The sequence below is a fragment of the Dasypus novemcinctus genome, chromosome 4 (assembly GCF_030445035.2).
Source record: "Dasypus novemcinctus isolate mDasNov1 chromosome 4, mDasNov1.1.hap2, whole genome shotgun sequence".
Classification (NCBI taxonomy): Eukaryota; Metazoa; Chordata; class Mammalia; order Cingulata; family Dasypodidae; genus Dasypus; species Dasypus novemcinctus.
The window spans coordinates 108,060,461-108,075,645 of record NC_080676.1 but is presented as its reverse complement, the minus strand read 5'-3'; the positions used below and the strand labels follow the sequence as shown (position 1 = coordinate 108,075,645).

Genomic DNA, 15,185 nt, shown 5'->3' with positions numbered 1-15,185 from the left:
ATGAAATACTTTATTTCACTAAGTTTGTGTATGGGAGTACTCTCCTCTGTTAGCACAGTGACCTGCCATTGATTTAATAGATTGCTTATCCTTTGAGATATAGGGTTAGTTGTCTTGTGTCCTTGTGATGTGATAATTTTACTGTTACTATTTGTCTAAGTTGAAGTTCTTAGGAAATTGATTCTGATATCAAAATTTATATATAGTTGTTTATTCAGGAGTGAGGAAATACTATTGAATGGAAGGATATAGTCAAAATAAATATCTTAACCAATTCCATTAAGTAAGGGTATGTAACATTGTATCAGCTTTTCCAGACCTGAGACACAGGGACCTAGAATTTGTTCCTCCCAATGAAAGCTCATTAGATGTAGGCTTCCCAAAGGAAGGTGTGTGACCTTGATGAGTCAGCTCTGTTCAGCCAAGGTCAATTCCCAGGGAGGGGCTCAGTTGATATTGTTTGATACAAGGATACTCATTATTTTGAACTATGATGTGATCTAGGTTGTAGCCCACACATCCATATCATTTCAATTCTTAAACTGTTCAGAGTCATTTGATTATTATAGTATATCCTGAAACAGCCATCTCCAGAATTCTGTTTCTTTTGTTTTCTTGGAAAATCTTACATGCAGGCAACCTGCAGCACCCACTGTTGTGGCTGTTCTCAAGACCACAATTAATCTTAATCTTCTCCCTTCTCTAGATACCCTTCATCTTTGGCTAACATATTTCCTATTTATCCTAAAAGATTATTTTAAAAGGACACTTCCATCGAGAAAAATGTCTCCTTTCACTTGGGCACTACAACTTCATTCCCTATATTCCCCCCTGAACATACTTAGATATCCTTTTATCACAGTCTGAAAAGCACTTTTATAGTAATACAATTGTTTTTACAACTAACTAGATTATGAGCATTTTGTCAGGAACCATTTCCAATAACTGAAATTTTCTCACTTTCACTCTGCTCAGTCTTTGCTCCACTACCCATTGTCTTGTCCAATGCTTTGCATATTGTAAATAGTTGGTAAAGGTTGAAAAAACTGAAATATTAGCAATTAATGCAATAATTAGTCATGGAAGGTCTAGCTCAATTTGCTGTGAGAAGTCCAAAAATATGATATGCTCTATCACTACTTAATGATAGTTAATCCAGACAGTTGAACAGGCAAAGAAGATGAACCTCATGATATGGCTAATGTATTATGATGGCAGGCAAGCACCATGTAGATAAAAAGGAATGAAAATGAATTTGATCTTAACAACTCATGAAAGTCCCCATGGGGGTGAGATTTAAAGTCAAGAATTTGTATGATTTGGTGGAAGAGAGGTAGGAAGAGGGATTTTAGGGGAGGGAAACATTAGGAGAAAATTCATTTAGTGAGACTGAAACAAAGTGCATAGAGCAGTGAAATGATGCCCATGGCCAAAGGCCCCCCTGATTTGAGATGGAAAAAACAAAGTGATAAGGAAGGTATATACAGATTAGAGTATCTGGAATACGAAATTAAGGAAAATGAATTTGTTTGAAAGGAACGATTTCTAAAGAGGAAACATTAGGAATTCTTTATTATTTTTTCAATCTTTCAACAAATGTTTATTGAGCACACAAAGTTTGAGACACTATTCAACATGTTAGGAATAAAAGAAGAAACAAAACAGATTAAGCCCCTTCACTTTTAAGTCTATATGCTAATTATGATGAAGAGGGTGGTGACAGATTTTAAGTAACAAAAATAACTATAGTGTGATAAGGAATGACTAGAAATTAAAAAAAAAACAAGACAAAGAAGTATAATTAAGAGTTGTGTAGGTGAACAAAAGAGACAAGAGAATATTCTCAGATATTCGTATGTGGGTCTAAATAATATCACAATTTTTATCCAAATAGGACTTTGCAGCATGTGTGGACAGATTCATTCACAGGATGAAGTCAGTGACCCTGGATGAACCCACTACAATTGTTAGTTTCTTTACCACCAAGTCCTAATTATCTCTCATAAACCATATTAATACCACTGTATCCAGTAAGTGGTAAATAAGGTTGATAACTTTTCCTACACATTTTAGATTTTTTGTACTGAAATATTAAAAAAAATACAAAAATTACATCAGTTACATCTGTATCAGCAATCTGATTATCAGACTTTAATGAGGGTCATTTCCTTGAACTTCATCATCTCCCACAACATCTTTAATTAATGCCCCATGGTTTATATGTTTGGGAGAGAATATCTCCCTGCAGAAATAAAGTGAAGTCAGTGTAAGGATATCCCTTTAGGGTTTGGTGGAAAAAAAGTATTTTGCACTGCAGTTATTAACACTGACCTATTTGTGATCTCCCAAAATTTCATTCTTTGATCCCAAATGTTTTAGAAATCAAGATTTATATTTTGAAATTCTCTAAGTCCTAATACTGTAAGACAAGTAACAAGTGGAAACAAAGCCCTGCTCTGTGAAATCAGGTAAGATAAGTGTTATTATCTTTATTTATTTTTACTTTAAAAAATAGTATCTATGAATTTTATCTTTAAATATATTCAATATTTTTTTCTTGGTTCTTAAACTTCTTAAATTTTTCTCCTTATTTATCTTTCTAATTTTCCCCTAAAATGAAGACTGAAAGGATCTAGGAAGATTCACAAGACTTCAATGATTTTTTTTCTGATTATAAGTTAGGTGTTTAAAACATTCAGTAAGGTCAGAAAGTAATTCTGTATTATTTTTCAAGCACATTAATTGAAAGTTATTACTAATTTATCTGAATGATTAAATAGTTTATGTTTAAGGAATAAAAAAAATATCAGGCATAGTTTTCATTTTAATCTTTGATTGTGGAAAAATAACCCACTTTGATAAAGAATTTACATGATCGACAACCTAAGTAAACATGTCATAATGTATCACTTAATAAGGAGAGAAGAAAGCCTTTGTTCTTAAAATTCTCAATGAGATTTAAAGGTTTTTCTCTTTTTTTATGTATTAGAAAACTACGTATAAAGTCAAGATTGCTTTTATATATTAATATATATTTGTTATATATTAATACAAAGGTTATGCTGAGATATGTCAGTAATTCTTATAATAGTTCCTTGAAGTAAAATATTACTTAGAATGAGTAAATTGATTTAAAAGAAGATCCAGATAAAAGATTGACATTAGGAAAACACACTTTCAAAAATAATGCATTTTGATTTATTTCTTTTTCAGACTGTTTTTCAAAGTTAGTCTCAATTTGCAGATGTAAAAAGTGTCCATCAAAAAGATATTGAGAAAAAAAGTTAGTTTATTGTAAGTATTGAGAAAGGAACTTGGCTTTGAATCAGTTTTGCCTTCCTCCCTTAGTCTTTTACAAGTTATTTTGTACTTTCACAGAAGTACAGTATCAGTTACTTTCAAATGTTTGCAAACTAATAAGGAAATTGTTAATGAATGTAAAAAAAAAGAACAATGCGTATTATTCACAAGTAATTCTAGATTGTCTTGTGTATATAAATGTAGGTTGAGGTTTAGAAAATGGAGATCCGGTTGGTCTGGATTGTTTAGTCAAAACTGTCTTAAATAGCATTACATATAAACTATGTTTATATGGAATAGTTTGGATGGAAAGGATTTAGATATTTGGACAAGAACAAATGGAATAATAGCATGGGTGGAATAAGTATGGAAATGAATGTAGAACTGAAGATGAGTGATGTTTGAATAGGTAAAAAGAGTACAAATAACTGAAAGAAGTGTTTGTGAATGTTAGATATAAATTTGGAAGGGTATAAGGTTAGAGAAAACTAAATGCAATCTACAAAATGTTAATTTATCTTTTTTTTAAGATTTATTTTTTCTTATTTATCCTTTTCCCCCTCCCCCGCCCCAGTGGTCTGTTCTCTGTGTCCTTCTGCTGCGTGTTCTTTTTTGTCCACTTCTGTTGTCAGCAGCATGGGAATCTGTGTTTCTTTTTGTTGCGTCATCTTGTGTCAGCTCTCCCTGTGTGCAGTGCCATTCCTGGGCAGGCTGAACTTTCTTTCATGCTGAGCAGCTCTCCTTATGGGGCACACTCCTTACACGTGGGGCTCCCCTACACAGGGACAACCCTGTGTGGCATGGCACTCCTTGTGCACATCAGCACTGTGCGTGGGCCAGCTCCACATGGGTCAAGGAGGCCCAGGGTTTGAACCGTGGGCCTCCCATGTGGTAGACGGATGTCCTAGCCATTGGGCCAAGTCCAATTCCCCAATTTATCTTGGTGTAATAAAGACTGAAGTATTATTGAAAACAGTTACTATCAGGCAGTTGCGACCACTGAAATCCAATGAAGATAAATGGAATTGGAAATGATCGATAGAATATAACCTTAGATAAGTAATCTAAAAATGGGCAACTTCTATATTGTAAACCAAAAATGTCAGGAGGACTCTCAATGGAAAAAGCTGGAAAAGATACATAAAGGAGTCTTCTACAATCTCATAATTTGTTTACAATTATGTTAGGCATGGTCACAAATCTAATACTATTGAAACATCAGGGAGGGCCTTAAAATACCATGGGGAATATTATGATAGTAGAAAAATATTTTAATATTTCATTTATAAGTATTCTCAGAGAATTGTCTGTTTCAGGGTAAGAATCGTTTTTGTAAGTATCGATGTAATTATGAAGGTGATATATACAATTTAAACATTTAATATATTATAATTATTAAACTAAAAATTAATTTAATTTTTATTTAAGATAAACAGTCTACCTCTTCATTCTTCATGATCTTTCTTCACTTTCTAAGGTATAAAATTATCATACCTTTTGTTTTCTGTTTCCTAACATTCACCCTTAAGGGACAATATATGAAAAATATTTGCTTAGTGGAAAAATAAATGCCTGAAAATTACTTTCTTAGTATACTCTAAGGATCTTTAATACAAAAAGCACATTGATATGGGAATATAAAACCAAATACTAATATCCAAGGTTTAAACACTATCCTTGCCAAAATTCATTCAGCAAATCTTTACTTCTGTAAAAATTCTCTATGGATGTCCCAACATATTTTTATGAACCTTGAATCCAGTCATTGAGGTGATAAAAGTTGACAGTTTTAGAAAACATATGTCCCCAAAAGTTACATATGCCTGCATTTGGAAACCAAAAGAGAAAGCTTGAAGAAGTATATCTACCTGTTGTAAAAAGGGAAATATGATGAGAAAATTAGATATATCTTATATTAGAATCTTATTTCTCCATGAATTCTCTTTCAACAGAGAGGGTTGAGATGACTGAAGATAACCACTCTTTGACAACTGAATTTATCCTCATAGGATTTACGTATAACCCAAAATTGAAGTCTCTTCTGTTTTTAGTGTTCTTTGCCATCTATCTGATCACAATGGTGGGAAATCTTGGTTTGGTGGCATTGATCATTATGGATCACCGTCTTCACACACCAATGTACATTTTTTTGGGCAACCTGGCTCTTATGGATTCCTGCTGTTCCTGTACCATTACTCCTAAAGTGCTAAAGAACTTCTTTTCAGAAGACAGAATAATTTCCTTCAAGGAATGCATTGCACAGTTTTATTTTCTCTGCTTTGCTGAAACTACAGTCTGCTTTCTACTGGCAGCAATGGCCTTTGATAGGTATTTGGCAATATGTAGTCCCCTGCAATACCACAGCAGAATGTCAAAGAAACTTTGCATTCAGATGATTGCAGGGGCCTTCATAGCTGGAAACCTGCAAGCTATGATTCATGTAGGGTTTCTTTTTAGGTTAACTTTCTGTGGGTCTCATGAAATCAATCACTTTTTTTGTGATGTTCTTCCATTGTTTCGACTTTCTTGTGTGGACCCTTTTATTAATGAACTGGTGATGCTTATCATTTCAGGGTCAATTCAAACTTTCACTATTACCACAGTCTTAATATCTTATCTTTACATCCTTTTCACTATTTTTAAAATGAAATCCAAAGGAGGAAGTGGAAAAGCCTTATCGACTTGTGCATCCCACTTTCTTTCTGTGTCAATATACTATGGCTCTATTTTGTTCATGTATGTTCGACCAAATACATTTAAAGAAGGAAGCAATGATATACCAGTTGCTGTTTCTTATACTGTAGTAATTCCTTTATTAAACCCTTTTATTTATAGTCTAAGAAATAAGGAAGTAATAAATGTTTTGAAAAGAACTTTGAGGAAGAATAAGTCTCATAATATTTTGAAATAAATATGATCCCCTAAAGCAAACTGATTTTATGCTGATAAAAATGTTTTTCCATGTCAAGGGATACAGAAAGTATACAATGCTACATTGCATATAATATATTTAATTTTTAAATCGTAGTGATTTTTTTTTTAGTTTATTTTTTTATTTTTTATTGACTTTGTAATAATATTACATTAAAAATATATATGTGAGGTCCCATTCAACCCCACCCCCCCACCCCCCCTCTCCCCCCCCCAACAACACTCGTTCCCATCATCATGACACATCCATTGGATTTGGTAAGTACATCTTTGGGCACCTCTGCACCTCATATACATTGGTGTGATTTTAAGTCAAATAATAAATGAAAAGGTAAATAAATTCAGAAGAGGGATTTTCTGCTAACGTGTATCTCATATCTAAGATAATAATGAAGATCTGGAATAAATAAATGATTACTTCTGAGATCAAAAATTGAATCAGAGTGTCATTAGTTACAATTTTCAACAAATACATCGAATTCAACAAGTATTAATAATAAGAGTTCATTATATAGATGTGATATTGCTGACAAATTTATGGAATCTCTATTCTGAAACAAACAGGCACATTTCAAGTCTGCAAAATATTAATCATTTATTAAGTGCAACCATTTATCAGATTCAAACTGTGCTTCTGAATTTGATTTTCAACTTTGTTTTTGTTTAAGATACTATGCTTAAATGTGAATTCTTCAATGCTTGGTCCCGAAATGTATTCTTAAGAATTTTTTTCATGTTTAGTCATAGTCATTTTCCTTCTGAAGCTCTGTGAAAAAGGGAATCTTTTAAATAGAGATTCATCACTCTGTAGTTGAAAATGATGCTACTTATATTGGAATGTCTATGGATTTGAATGCTTTCCTTTTGTTGTATTAATTGTCTATGAGGTATAAATGTAATTCCAGAATACAACAATTAAAGCAATGCTATTTTCCTCTAGCTCAATACTTGTTCCTTATTAAGAATACCATTAGGTTGCACTATTCCAAAGTAAGTTATTGCTATCTTAATATCATTAACAGAACCCAGCAGCTGCTGTCCATCCATGAATAATGCAGATAATATGCAAATTCTAAAATCTGAATAAGGAATATTTATTGATCACTTAAATGTAAAGATATAAATGAAAAACAACTTTCTGAGAAACAACTATTTTCTAGGCATTAATATAGAACTTTCATATATTTCTACCAATGAGTTAAGCATTGTCATGTCTTCTGAGTGAAATATTAAGTAGCTTACCCAAGTCATTCTCACCTGAGAATGGAACTGGAATTTGAATCTAGTTTGCTTTTCCCTGTACCATTTTATAGCTCTTTTCACAAAAGTTTAAGTCATAGTTATTCTTAAAATGTTTACATTCTAATAAGGATTTAGAACTACACATATAAATAAAAAAACAATGTAGATTAAACACAAGCAATTCTAGGTTGAATTGCTTATATATTATATGCTTTGGAGTTCTGAAAACAGGGCTCATTCTAGCATGGGGTACTAAAGTAATAATAGAAATAAATTACCCTTGAAAATGGGGAAAAAAAGATGTTGGGGGAGGGAACAGGTTTAATGGCATGAGCAAAGTCAATGCTATGGAAATGAATATAAACCTGAGACAGAGGATCAGGGAGGTGAACAATAAATTTATAGAGTGAGATCGCTGGCAGAGTTGTGAGTGAGAGTTTTGGTGAATGTGGGAATTAAGAATGGAATTGGATCAGGTTACCAAGGATCTTAGGGCCAATCAGGATGATCTGAATTTTTTAGGAAAACCAAACATTGGTGCTTTCCTTGCAGTAGAGTACTACAATCATATCTTTCAGAAAACTATCTGGACTTAGATTCAAAAGGGAAAATAGAAGCATTGAGAATAACTGCAATAGTTCACATGATAATAGATCATTAGAGCTGAAATTGGGGGAGACTCTATGAAGGAACAGGGATGTCTAGATATAAGAAACATTTTAAAGAAGTACAAATAGTGAATTATAACATTTGGATATTAAAACAAAGGCTTATTTTCTTTCTAAGTATATACACAACATCATATTTTATTTTTATATTACCAGTATGTACAAATGCCTGACACTTTGGGACATTCAATAAATACTTTCTTATTAAAAGACATATAAGCTAATCATGACGTTTATGTCTTTGTTTACAAGTGAATTTAAATAGATTTTTTCAGACATCTATTGATCATTTTTATTTTCTCTAAATATTACCTGTGTCCTTTTCTTTCTTTGATGAAACTTAAGACTTCCTTATTGATAAATATATATGTATAAATACATATTTATATATTTAGCATCAAAAGGCTATCAAACTTTTATATCTGGCTGTGGTACTTTTTTCTTCTCAAAAATTTGCCTACCTTCCACTTTTGCTTATGATGTAATGTGTTGTACAGAAATATTTCTTTTTAAGTTTTTCAAATTTATTGGTCATTCCCTTTGTGAAAGGGTTCGAGATTGCCAAAGGTCGAGGAGGCATGAAGAAAGATCAAGAGAAAGTCTTTACTGGCAAAAAGCTTTAGCCCAGGGAGCACTTGAAATGCCACCTGCCCCTAAGCTGCCAGAGAGTCAGTCATTTCGGTGCTTGGTGGCGGGAGATTTGGGTGGGAAGATTGGGGGGAAGGTTTTTGGTCTGTTGAAGGTTTCCTTTCTTTGAGCTGACATATGGCTTCTCAGAAAAGTCTGTGTTGACTTCTGCTGAGGGGTATTCACATTCCGGACTCCATATATATACATAGGTTTGGTTTTGTTTAAGATTTATTTCTTATTTATTTCTCTCCCCTTCTCACCACCCCCCAGTTGTCTGTTCTTTGTGTTCATTCACTGTGTGTTCTTCTTTGACTGCTTCTGTCCTTATCAGCGGCACCAGGAATCTGTGTTTCTTTTTGTTGCGTCATCTTGTTGTGTCTTCGTGTGTGCGACACCATTCTTGGGCAGGATGCACTTTCTTTCATGCTGGGCAGGTCTCCTTAGGGGGTGCACTCCTTTCACGTGGAGTTCCCTTATGGGGGGGGTACCCCTCCATGGCATGGCACTCCTTGCAGACCTCCCATATGATAGGCAGATGCCCTATCCATTGGGCCAAGTCCGCTTCCCTACATAGGTTTTTAAAAGGGAATCTGGACGGTGGTCAGTGTATCGGTGTATCTGTTTCTGGCTGGTGGTGGGGGTAGTTATCTGGTGTGGGAATGGGGTGTTAGTTTCTGGTAGGAGAAGTTAAAAGGTTTGTGGGTGATTAGAAGGAGTTCAGAGGCAACTGCAGTAGATGTTTTTGCCTATGTTCTATAGAGGTGGTAAGCATTTTCATGAAGCAAGGGGCTAGAAGCAAGACTAAGCAAATGAAATAGAAAGGGGGTATAAGTGGTAGGATCCACTGTTTCCAGGGTAGTGTTAAATCGGATGCAGTAATTCCTTGCAGAGTTGGCTGGTTCTCAGATCTTGCTGATGCCTGTTTGAACTAGGCCTGACGGGTTAACAATGAAACAGCATTGTTTCTGTAAAAGAGCACAAATGCCTCCATGGGCTGCAGTTAGTAAATCTAGGGCATATCTGTAAATCTAGGGCTACTAAAGAATCTACCTGATCTCAGAGTCATTCCAGAGTCTCAGTGATTTCTTTTAGGCTTCAGACTAGTTCTTTGGAAAGAAACGGTATTTGGTACAAGGTGAGTCCTAATTCAGCGGTTCTGGTGCTTATTCCCAAGAGGATACCTAGGGCTGCTAGGAGGGGGACCAGTTGCACCACTCTTTTTAATCTTAGTTTGGTGCAGAGGGGGATGGTGATAGGTATGTCTGGGGGTGTGTGATTAAAACGGATGGGGTAAGGTAGGTAAGCATGCAGGTTCTTGTCCAATTAATTGGTAGGCAGAGGTAGGCTGAGTCTCTGAATGTCCAAAAAATGCCTTGTGTGTAATGGATACAAGGAGAGATATCTATTGAATAATTGGTGGTGGGGGCCACAGGCATATCCTGATCCTCTCCCAACTGTCTGTTGATTAAAGAAATGGAGTGTGTGGCCCAGGGCTGCTGCCGCAAAGGACTGGAGTGTGCAGTTTTTAGAATCAGTGAATGTGGGTGTTCGGTTGGATTTGGAGTTGGAGGATGTCCATCAATATTTGGAGGGATGGGAAATTAATTAGTGTACATGTGGAGCTTGGATTTTCTGAAGTAGGGGGACACAAAGGACTGGAAGTCTGGTCCCTTTTCCCTGACAGAAATATGAGGTGATGGTGATATTTGGATCTTGGAACATGGGTGATCCCATAATCCGGATGGAATATGTTTTTTCCTGTTGAGGCCTGGTAGGTGGTTATAAAAAGTGGAAGGAGCTAAGGTTGTGATAATTGCTACACATGCTTTTGGGGGAAGATCTACTGGGGTGGAGAATGGAAATGGAGGGCTATGAAAGCAGAGGGAGCTGGGAAAGCTAGCTTGAGATGGGTGGCAGTGGGACCTTTGAGAAGTCCTTGTGGAAGGGTCAGGGAGGAAAGGGTGGATTCGATTATTTTAAATAAGGCTCATTTAATGAGGGTGTCTCCATCTGGGTGAAAGAAGGGGGAAGAGGGGTGGTTGATTTGGTGCATTCCAGCTGTGGAGGCCCAGGCTACAAGGGATATGGGGAGGGCTAGGCTGGCTTCTTGAGAAAGATGTTGGCAGATCCAACAGGTGGGGGACAAAGAGGAGTTGAACGTTTGGAGCAGGAAGCAGGTGAGGTTGATGTTTTTCTCCATATAAGGAGGGAGTTCGGGGGTTCCTGGGTGAGGAATAAGAGGTGGGTAGAAGATAATACAAATATGTTACCATGTGAAGTCTTGGGAAGGTGCCTTGGAGGAAATCATTCCAGAGGAAGGAGAGGATCTGCCTCTTCAGGCCATCTAGAAGGTGTGGAAGTAGAGAAACAATTTCCGTGATGAGGCAGAGGGAGTATTCTGGATTCATCTTTTTTGATCTGAGTGATTTTGAGGGAGGTGGGACCTGTGGGGGTAGAATGGTATGAAGGGGCAGTTGTGTTGATGTTGGGTTTGGGGTTGTATGGTTTGATTCAGCACAGGTGATGCCAGGAAAGTTGTTCAGCCAGCTTTACTGAAGATGAAGTTGTTAGGATGACCATAAGGTCCTTCCCACATGGGCTGGAAGAGTTTTGCTTGGGTTGGGTGCTGTTTTAGGAGAACTTGTCCTCGATTGGTACTTTTGGGGTAAGGGAGGAGTCAGGATGGGCAAGAGGAAGACTGAGTGTTGTCAGAGTAGATTTTGAAGGGAAGTAAGGGTTGGGAGGTAATCTCCTAGGGGGACGATGAGGGGGTTTGAATGGGCATCTCCACATTAGTTCAAGTGGATTAAGCTGGGAGGGTTGTCCTGGAAGAGCTAGTAGGCATGTGAGGGGGAGAAGCTGAGTCCATGGCAGGTGGAGTTCTGATGTGAGTTTGGTGAGTTGTGCTTTTAGAAGGTGATTAGCTTTTTCTATTTTTCCTAAAGATTGAGGGCAGTAGGGAATGTGTAGTTTCCACTCAATACTTAATGTGACTGACACTCCCTGGGTGATTTGAGAGATGAAGGTGGCCCATTGTCTGAGTGTACAGTGTGGGGAGCCTAAAATGAGGAATAATTTAAGACATGAGGACTGTGATAGTGTCCTGAACCTTTTCAGAAGTTAAAGGAAAAGCTTCCATCAGTCTGGTAAGGGTGTCTACTAGGATTAGAAGGGCTTTTGTTCCTTTAATGAGGGGCCCATAGGTGTAGTCTATTTGCCAGTTTTACCCATGTAGGTTCCCCCGGGCTTGGTGAAAGGTGCCTCTGGCAGTGGCTAGGGCCCCTAGATTGGATGTAGTGGAGCAAATTAGGCAGGAAGAAGTGATGTCTTGTAGCAGTGATGTGAAGTAGGGGCAGTATATGAGGGGATGGGAGGAAGGCACTGAGTGAATTAGGGCCTACATGTAAAAGGTTATGGAGCTGTGTGAGTATCTTTCACTTGGTACTGAGGTAGGATGACTCAGTCTTGAGTGGTGGACCATCACTGGGTGAAAGGATATTGTAAGTTTGTGTATTACTGAATTTCTTTTTCCCAGCAAGATGGTGTGGTATGGGGGGGAAATGGGGCTTGAATGAGGGTTGAGGGTGGGGATAGAGCTGCCATTTTTGCTACCCTGTTGGCAAAATTGTTGCCTTTAGAGTTGAAGGAGTGAAAGGTTTAGTGCTCTTTGCAGTGTATTAGGGTTACTTTCTTTGGGAGACAGACTGCTTGAAGAAGGACCAGAATGTGAGGGCCATTAATGACCAGGGATCTCTTGGTGTTGAGAAAGACTTTTTCAGCCCAAATGACTACATGGTGGTAGATGATATGGTATGTGTACTTAGAGTCAGTATATATGTTGGTTGGCATGGTTTTTGCAAGAGTTAGGACTCTGGTTACAGTTGTGAGTTCTGCATTTTGAGAGGAATTGGGAGTTCTGCTTTTTGAGAGGAGTTGTGAGTTCTGCTTTTTGCCTGTGGGCAGGCATCCTTGTTCAGTAATTTCATTTGAGGTTGTGACTACAGCATATCTGCTTTTTTGTGTCCTTCCATTGAATAGGAACCTCTGTCTACAAACCAATTGTATGCAGAGGGTGGAAGTGCAGTAGAGGAAATATTTGGGAAAAGGTGTTGGGAAAGGTGTACAGCTTCTTCACAGTTGTATTCTATCAGGGTGTAAAGTGGTAATAAGGTGGCTGGGTTGAGTCTACTAGGCTTGCCTAAGGTTGGATTTGGTAGAGTGATGAGTGTAAGGAGATATTCTTGGACTTTGGAGGGGGAGAAGAGGGTTAGGATTTTGGGGGGAGGTTAGGTCCTTGAGGTTGTGTGGAACATGCATGTTTAGGAGTTGCCTGAGACTAAGTTTACCTGCTTCTCCAGTGAGGGTCCTTTGGCAGCCAGGCTCTGGCCACCCATGAGTGGTGAGCTGTTTTGATAGATATGCTACTTTCTTTTGGAGATTTGGGCCTGAAGGGTATCAGGAATGAAAGAAAGAGAAAAAGAGAGTGAAAGAGAGAGAAAGAAAGAATGAGAAATCTGGGATCAGGGGGTCTGAGAATAGAGACTCATCAGACAACTTTATTGTTCACAAGGGCCTCTATATATACCCCAGTCTACATGGGTATAAGCAGCAACATGCAATTAACCATCAGCATTACTCATAGTCTAAGGAATTCAAAAAATCTTATCTCAAGGTATAAAGTCTAAGTGTTCTATTTACTACAAAATGTTTTCTGTTAATCTTTTCTTTCAGCCTTTAACAGCTTCATCCTATTTTCCAGGAACTCTTAATTACTGCATTCCTTATGTTGCAAGCATAGCCTTGGAAACAGCATATCTCTCCTTGCAAGACCACTGTGCCTCAGGTTCCAACATTTCCCCCTTTGTTTTAGTCAAGGTGACCATCTGTCTTAGGTTGCCCTCCTCTTGAGAGTCTTACCCATCATTGACCACCAGCCAAGCTCCTCGACTTGGGGAAATTATTGAAGTGTTTTTGCTAGCATCATATTATTTGCATGTCCCATGGTTTTAATGCTTTACAATTTTCTTCAATTGCACTGTTCAGCACAGGCAAGAATCATGAGCAACAGAACAAATATGATTAGCCCTATTCCTAAAGCTGACAGGAAATGCTATCATTTCCACCAATTAACTGGGTTAAATTTTGTGATATGTGAAATAATATCTGAGAAAATATCTTTATCACTTGCTACATGAATTTTGTTGAGACATCTCTAATATTTTACTTTGTAACTATTATTTCTAGAGATATATTACTTTTGTGGCCTTATAAATGATTCTTAATTTTTCAACACTATATCTGATGAGTTATGTACAAGTGGAGTCATACAGAATTTACTTTCATTCCAATCACACCTCAACCCCCTTAACAAATTTAAATTATACAATTGATCTCCAATATGTAACCCAGCTGATTCTAAATCACTAACTTGATTATTTAACTGCTCATATATATGCTCTTGACTATGCCACAAATCACTAGCATTTTTATGCCAATCATGTAGATATTGTTGTGTTTGTATTTTCATGTAAAACTACCGCAGCAGTAGCAGCAGCTGTAATGATTCCAGTCAGTCCCAAAATACTTATAATAAGCAGTCCAATAAAGTATCTAGTCCATTTCAAGAATTCTTGTGTAGCAATAATTGACTTTCAGGAGACTGCCAAATCTGCGTCATTTTCACAGGTATCTAGATGCCTCTTCTTCTGGCCATCGCTATTGTTTCTCCATCCTGCAACACACTTTCTGATAGACATATATACAATGCACCATTTTTATAAAGCAATAAGTCATTCTTAGTAGTTATCTTACCAGTTATGAAAACAAATGGATCTCTAATACAGGCTTTTAAATGATATGTTTGATTAAGGGTCAAATACTGTCCTGTCTTATTTATATTTCCCAACCATTCATAAGTAGAGGCAATTCCAAGATATTTTTCCACAAATTATTTTGTAGGTTATGACTATGAGTGTCATTAGTCCAAGGGGCCAGTATCCATTTTCCTTTGTAATGTTAACAGTTCCTGCCACAGTAGAATAAGAAGAGAGTACATAGGCCCAAAGTCCATAGGCAGACACAAGCTGCAAGTTCACAGTTCCAGGATTTGTAAAGTTAGTGTGATGCATGGCAGCAATTGCCACAGGTCTCAGTGTAGTATTTTAACCTCCAGCCATATTTCCACATTTCCCTTTTTTTGTTTTTGTAAAGTAATGAATACAGCTTGGGTTGTTTTTTTGTTGTATTACTCCCCAGAGGGATTGAATCATGCACCTGAGGGCTCATTCCTCTCAAGAGCAGGAGGGATCTGATGTCACAGTCCTTAGTGTAAGCATGAAGGAAGTTATGGGGGATGTCTATGAGTTGTTGGCGAGTAACAGGTAGCTGGAACTACTGCGCTAGGCACCACAAGCT

The 15,185-nt window shown here is 37.1% G+C and overlaps 1 protein-coding gene across 1 annotated transcript; it reads left to right on the top strand.

The window, feature by feature from the left end:
- Positions 1-5,263: 5,263 nt before the first annotated feature.
- Positions 5,264-6,211, top strand: LOC101433470 (olfactory receptor 5K3-like). The gene has a single exon (XM_012525712.1). The coding sequence runs from the start codon at positions 5,264-5,266 to the stop codon at positions 6,209-6,211; it is 948 nt and encodes a 315-aa protein (XP_012381166.1).
- Positions 6,212-15,185: the final 8,974 nt, after the last annotated feature.

Bases quoted from the DNA above. Each gene is read 5' to 3' on its own strand.
- LOC101433470 (XM_012525712.1), top strand. From the start codon at position 5,264: ATGACTGAAGATAACCACTCTTTGACAACTGAATTTATCCTCATAGGA.